The 7,308-nt window shown below is 48.7% G+C and overlaps 1 protein-coding gene across 1 annotated transcript in view; it reads right to left on the bottom strand.

The window, feature by feature from the left end:
- Positions 1-3,213: 3,213 nt before the first annotated feature.
- prr36b (proline rich 36b) overlaps positions 3,214-7,308 on the bottom strand; it is a 31,312-nt gene continuing 27,217 nt past the window's right edge. Inside the window, 1 exon segment of the mRNA XM_051387292.1 lies at positions 3,214-7,307. Within this exon segment, the coding sequence (XP_051243252.1) occupies positions 4,335-7,307 (2,973 nt within the window). The 3' untranslated portion in view covers positions 3,214-4,334.

Genomic DNA, 7,308 nt, shown 5'->3' with positions numbered 1-7,308 from the left:
TGTTTTACAGTAATGTCATTTTCTTTCAATATAAATACAAATTTCAGTCTTAGGGTGTACTGAGTCTGCATGATTAAAGGGGGATTTTGGGAAATGAGTTTATTTGCATTAGGTGAGAAGATTGATGCCATGTTCATGTCTGTCCATTAAATATGAAGCTACAGCCTGCAGCCACTTAGCATAGACTGGAAACATGGGTTAACAGCTAGCCTTGCTTTGTCAAAAGGTAACAAAACTAATTAACACTAACTAATTAACACCCCAGGGGAAAAAATATCAAAGGGGCATGGGCAGGACTTTTTTCTTGGTTGGGAGCAGTAACTTCCTGGAGTATCTGCTGGTTGCCTGGCAAACGCTTCATCACTGCTCTTTCCAAAACTGTGAATTGTTATTATGTACACATTGGTTTTGTACGAATTAAACAAACAAGATGTAACATGTCAATTAGTTAGATTTGGTTACATCCGGACTGAGCCAGGCTAACCATTTCCCCCTGCTCCCTGTCTTTGTGCTAAGCTAAACTAACTGGCTACAGCTTCATATTGACCTGAGAGTGGAATCATTCTTCTCCACCCACTCACTCTTACCAAAATGTTGAACTATTCCCTTTGATTTGTTCATCGGTTGAACAACTATCTGATTAGTTGTCTTCAGTGCTGGGTCTCCACCTCCACCACAGTCCAGTCTCCGGGCGGGGAGCTGCCCCTGCTGTCCGGGGAGTAGCTGCTGACAGAGGTGACTGTAGCGGCAGGAGGGCTGAACTGGGGCAGCAGATTGGGCCACATGCTGCTCTCCAAGGGGCTCAAGGTGCCCCCTGTCCCGACAGGGAGCAGTAGGAGAGGAGGGCAGCCTCCGTCTCCAGACAGAACCAAGGTCTGGTTGATGAGCTGCTGGACCATGTCCACCTTCTTGTTCCATTCAAGTTCTTGTGGAGGAACTGGACGCAGCTGCCTCTGGAAATCCTGTGTGACGTTCTGGGAAGATGGCACCCTCTTCCCTACCACTTCTGTGTTCCTGTTGTGCTCTCCACTGGCCTCGTCCTCCTCGTCGCTGGTTTCCATGGCTTCATAGATGGTGCAGAGGCCAGAGGATGGGGAGAGCATGACTCCAGTCGGGCTCCTCCTCAGCTGCTGCTGCTGCTGGATCTGCTTCTGCTGCATGCGGTACTGCTGCTCCAGCTCCAGCTGCCACTGCAGAACCTGCCTGCGGTGTCGGTGCTCCTGCTGCTGCTGTTGAAGCTGCAGCTGCAGGAGCTCCCTGCGCTGCTTCTCCAGCTGCTTCTGCTGTTCCAGCCTCAGCCGCTCCTCCTCCAGCCACTGCCTCTTCTGCCTCTCCTGTTCTTGACGGTGCTGCATCTCCCTCAGCTTCTCTTGGTGCTGCTCCAGCCTTCTTAACTGTTCTCCGCCAGGGCGACTGTCAACAATGGTCTCTATCAAAGGAGGAGGAGATGCGATCTTGCCGAAATGTGCTGCAAGAATCGGATCAATGGGCCTCCTGTTGCCTGGGACCAATGCCAAGTAGTGGCCATTGGCTATGGGAACAGTGGTGGTGTGGTTCTGGTTCCAGTTGTCTTCCTGGGAGTGTGTTTGCAGCTTGTAATCTTCATCCGCTTCATCTGTCTTCTCGTCTCCTGTGAGACAGTCAAGATCACTTGGTGCATCCATTAGAGATGCATGCATCAAACAGAACGGGTTGTACAACAACAGGGACCAGGAAGAAGAGGGTTCAGGAGAGTTTTGACAAGAGGGCGAAAGTGCAACAAAAAAAAGAAAGGGGCTTTCAAAATAAAATGACATCCATGACACAGGAATATTATTGTATATACTGTATCCACAAAGCAGGACACAGTTACTGCATGGTGTTTTCTCCCTGAAGTTGCATTTTCTTTCATATAACCACATTTTCCCTCAATTGCTTTAATAATGTAAACTACAGTACACAGGTACCACACTCATACATGCTGCTTCATCCTCTGAATACGTTGGTCATCATGCAAGACAGCAGTCATATAAACACAGTACAATACAGACAACAGGTAATTAAAGAGACAAATGAAAACATGGGGGATTACACCAACAAAAACATCACAGAAATGGACTATACTGAAGTAATGTATGGTATAAATGTGAATAACAGAATAAATGTACTTGTGCCACAAATATTCATCAAGTCATGAAATGCTAAAGGCAGCTGATGCACCTTGTTTTAGGTGAGCCTATGTAACTGTATATTTTCAAAAGCAAAGCAGTGGTGTCCTAAAACACAAACCTGAAGCAGGACTTGCAGAGTCTCATCAATATATTAACAATTTAGGAAACTATCAAAGGGAATTTACAGGGCTTTGATACAGGGGTCTGGGGTGTTTTTCCATGTCAGGGTTTTGGTGAGGAGGAGCGGGCAGGTCAGAGGAAAAAGGAATGAAAGGGAGAAAAGTGTTTGGTCTTCTTGAGCTTCAACATTCAGATGCATTCAAGTGGGTTGTACAAAAGGGCTGTTCAGTGTATGTGTTGAATGTGTGAGTGGAACATTCAGGAGGATGAAGACAGATCTGTTTCCCCCTGTTTTAATGTTTAAAGCACTTGAGTATAAAAACCGTAATAGGTACAAGGTGCATTTCTGCTGGGTACCCCATGAAGTTTTGACCACTAGCAGTGCTACGGTGCAATGTTTTTACACACTACTATGTTTTTTTTTGCGATTACGTAGGCCGGTAGCCAAAACGCACCAACAAATGTGACATTGCACCAACAAAGAAGAAGAATGCAAGCTAGCAGACATGGCTGTAACAATGAAGGATTCAAAATATTCGGCTTTGTTTTATGAGACATCTTTGTTAGACCTGTGATTTGGTGAAAATCACTGACTGGAAACATCCACAGGATACCTGCCAGGGATGTAGTCTGAATGTGATGTTGGTCAATTAAGTGATGAATCTGAAAATCTCATGAAGGCATAAGCATGCTGGAGAACAGGGCACTGGGACACCGTTTGGGTTACGATTACCTCTTTGTTTCAACCAAAATTCCATTTTAGATACAACACCATTGTACACTGTTGCATCACTTCCTGTTTACCGGTTATTCCCATGGTGAAGAGTAGGAGACACCATGGGAAATTAGTTGTGTAAACACGCAAATACACAGCAACTCGGACACAAGGAGAGCAAGTTCAGGCATGCTGGATTCATAGGGAAAATAAGAAACAGGAACAAAATGCCTTGCAATGATGTTTTAATGGAATTTTGAAAGATAACCTAGTGTGAACCATTCATTTATGAACATGTCTAGTGTAGAATTGTTTCAAATTCAAGGTAGTACACAGTCTTTTTGTTAGTTAAACATGCAATATACTGTTGAAAAAGTAAACCAAACGCCCACTATGAAAACGTTTCAGCAAGTGTAAAGCTCAACTGTGAGAGCGATGTAGGACAATGCAGTGTCTCGTCACAAATAATAGGCTAGTTGTTAGTCTCTTCTGGAACACAAACGATCAGCTAACTGAGGCTTGAAGCTTAGCCACTTAAAACCAAATGCCTGAAACACATACTGTACGTGACTGCACGTTATATACCTTAACAACCTATGTGAAGAGCGTAGAACCTCTTGAAGCACACATTAAAAACTTCACCAGCTGCAATCTAATACTCCCATACCAACCTCGACAAATCTGTAAGGGCATAACAGCCGTGTTAATATCTAGCCTTTATTTTGATAGCTAAAAGTCTTGAAACAAGAACACAAACTTTTAAAAAGGAGCTGCTGACTATCGCTATGGTGCTGTTGAACATGAAGCGCGTGTACACAGGGTAGGGAGGACCAGGTTTCAACAGAAAAAACAAACAAAAAAACAACAAATAAGCAAATACAAAATAAAACAAAAAAAATCATTGACATTTGTTCGGTAAAAACAGTAGGATAAATACACAATGAGTCCATTTCATTCCATCTGTTTTTTTTTTTTCTTCCTTTTTTCGGTTTAAAAGCTCAGTCACATTGGACCAATCAGTCAATACCCCATCAGGGGCTACAGAATATGCAGTGTTACTTAAAAAGAACATTCTACTAGAAAATGGTAGTAGCTATTGTACATAAAGGAGTTTAAGCCATACACTCATAACCATGACCGTAACAGTATGAAAGAGGGAGGCTTCATTTAAAAATTGCTACAGTCATTTTTTTCCTCTCCTTTGTTCATTTTTTTTTAGAATCTTTTCCTACAATCTTGCTCTCCTTTTTTTCTTCTAAGCCATCTAATCCAACTGGAGAGAAAACGAACAACAGGTAAAAGGGGAGGGTTGTGGGGAAAAGGTGCATTCCAGGGGTAATAGGAGGGACTTATACGTTACCTGCCAGAAAACTATCAGTCTTATCACATATGGTAGAGTAGTAGGGTGGCTGGCTGTCGCCGACGTCTCCAGATCCCTGGGCCTCGTTCAGGTCACTGGACTCCAACGGATCAACCTCCTCCAGGTGGTCTGCTGCAATCTTTCCCCCCAGCATGTAGTGGTGCTCATCTAGACTGGGCTGGGTCTCTCCCGGATGGCCCAAAGGCATCAGGTCCACGTGCCTGCCCAACAGGTCCTCTGCCTGGGCCGCAGCAGCTGATGGCAGGGTCAGCTCCTTGATGAGTGAGGGGTCCTTGGCCTCCTCTGGCAGCTGCTCCTCATTCTCCAGGGAGAAGATCCCTGGGCTCTTTCCGCAGCTCTCCGCCATAGAGTGGGCGTTGGAGTTGGATGTGGTGCAGTCGAAGCCGTACGATGCCACAGAGTTGGCTGACTGAGGGGTGGTCCCGCCTCCGTCCTCTTCGCCCTCACCGGCTGCTGTGTCTGCCGCCTCCTCATCCTCCTCGAGAGCGGGCAGACTACAGGTGGGAGTGGGGCTTTCAAATCCAGCACTCTCATCCATCGTCACCGGTGCATCTGGGTCATTTATTTGCATCTCACCCTCTGTGTCGCTGGCCTCGTCTCCTGAGGTGGAAGGGGAAGACGGGGCGGATGCTGGAGCTGTTGGGGGTCCTGTTCCTAGGACCTCGTCGGCAGGGAGTGTCTCAGCCTCCTCCTCTTCTCCATCGCCTTTCTCCAAGTGAATACCCAGGTCCTGCTCCATGTCAGGCTGGACTGAAGCAGGCACTGGGGTCTGTTGTTTGTCAGAATGGGACTCCACCCCAGAGCTGCTGTCATAGTCGCGGAGTTCCTCTGGTGTGCTCGTCTCGCTACTGCTATGGGCAGCCAGAGCTGTGCCGCTCAGAGCGCTGGACATGCCTCCAGCTGGGGCAGCAAGTAAGACGTGAGCCTCCTCAGGGGCTGAGCTCTTCATCTCCTCATTGGCTGACTGATGCTGCTCGGGCTCTTGCTCTGAGTGAGAAGCAAAGGAAGGGGCGCTGCTCTCCATACGTGCATGGGCGGGAGACAGGGTGGGCGTTTCAGATTCCGCTGCCCCGTGGTCAGAAACCGGGCTGGGGGAGGAGACAGACAGCAGCGAGGCTGGTTGAGCCCAGGGATCAGAGAAGGGGTTGGTCTGCCCCCAGGAGGAGGTAGGGGGGACGCAAGGTGGAGGAGCGGAGCGATTGAGGTTGTCTAAACGCTCCTCCTCATTGAAGTCATCTTCATCTGCATTCCCACAGCTCTCTGTCACTCCTTCACTGTGCATCTCTACATCTTCATCCTCCTCTTCCTCATCTTGCTCTTGCTGCTGGAACACTTTGTGATGCTCTTCTACACGCTCCGAACTCAGGTCCATATCATCCACACGCTCATCCTCTTCATCCTCGTCCTCTTCCTCATTGGCCAGGGTTTCCACGTTGGGAGAGCCCATGAGATTACCATCTCCCTCAGAGCCACGGAGGCTTGAGTCGACCAGGGCGTCTGAGCTCTGGGTGCCTTCCAGTATCGCGGTGTGCTGGGTGCTGCTGAGGTCAGACACTCCCTGCTGCCGACTGCTGGTGCAGCTGCTCACATCCTCGGAGTCCATCCCGGACAGCAGGTCATCACCGTGCCACCCTGCAGAACCACCAAAGGCAGAGGACCTGACTTGGAACTCCTCGGAGGGCTGAGACATGCTCATGTCGGTGACCATGGATGAAGGCTGATGGCCTAGTCTCCTCTGTTCCTCGTCTTCATCCTCGTCCTCCTCCTCATCATCCTCATTTATCTCCTCATCAGCCTTTTCCACTGCCTCCTCCTTTTCATGAGGGGACATCAGGTGCCCAGAGGTGAAGTCATCCATCGGCGAGGTACCCAACAAATTAGGTTGTACCATCACACTGAAGGCCTCTGCAGATGGACCTGTGGAGGTTGGCATTAACAGCTTCTCCTTCTCTTCTTCTTCTTCTTCCTCCTCCTCCTCCTCCATTGTCTCCTGTGCATCAAACTGTTCTTTATTCTCCTTTTCCTCTTCTCTCTGGAAGTCCATCATATTGACTAGGCTCTGGGGAGCAAAGTCAGATGGAGCCTGGGGCTGGTTCCTGTCCCAGGGATCAGACTGCATATGCATGTCCAGCAGAGAGGAGGCATTCTGTGGCTCTCTGACAGGAGAAACACAGCCTGGTGGGGAACAAGGAGGAGACATGACAGTAGTTCCCAGGGAAGAAACTGAGTCGTTTGCAGACTCCTCAAATTTAAAAGGGTCCACCTGGGCTGACAGCTGAACACTGGAGGCTGGTTCATGGACTGGTTCAGCTCCTAGATTGGCCTCTGCTGGTGGCAGAGACTGTGGTTCTAGGAGGGGCTCGGGAGACGTTTCTCGTTCAGGTTCTGGTGTTGGTTCTCTCATAGGTTCTGGTGTCGGTTCTCGTACGGGTTCTGGTGTTGGTTCTCGTACGGGTTCTGGTGTTGGTTCTCGTACGGGTTCTGGTGTTAGTTCTTGGACTGCTTCTAACACTGGTGCAGAGACTGGTTCTGGTGTGGGGTCTGAAGTTTTTTCCTGTACTGCTTCAGTCTGGCTGGACATCAGTTTTGGTGCAGCAGATGGCTCCACAGCTGCTCCTGCAGGAAGTTCTGCTTCCCCTGGCACGGCAATGGCAGCTGCTGCAGTAGCGATAGCTGCAGCAGCGGCTACAGCAACAGCTATTTCCTTTGCAGGTTCTGCAACAGTGGCAGCCTTAGGGCCTCGTTTCACAGGAGTTGGGGTACTGCTGCCCACAGTTTTCTTCGGGCTGGAGGTCTTGGTTGTAGCTGGTTTGGAGCCAGGGGGCTTGGTGCGGTTGGGTGTCTTGGTGTCTGCAGCCTTACTAGCAGGGGGCTTTTTGGCGGTGACGTCTGATTTTGAGGCTGATTTGGGGGTCTCTGGTTTTGCTGACTTTGTTGTAGAA

This window comes from Dicentrarchus labrax, unplaced genomic scaffold (assembly GCF_905237075.1).
Source record: "Dicentrarchus labrax unplaced genomic scaffold, dlabrax2021, whole genome shotgun sequence".
Classification (NCBI taxonomy): Eukaryota; Metazoa; Chordata; class Actinopteri; family Moronidae; genus Dicentrarchus; species Dicentrarchus labrax.
This window is presented reverse-complemented; position numbering and strand designations above follow the sequence as displayed.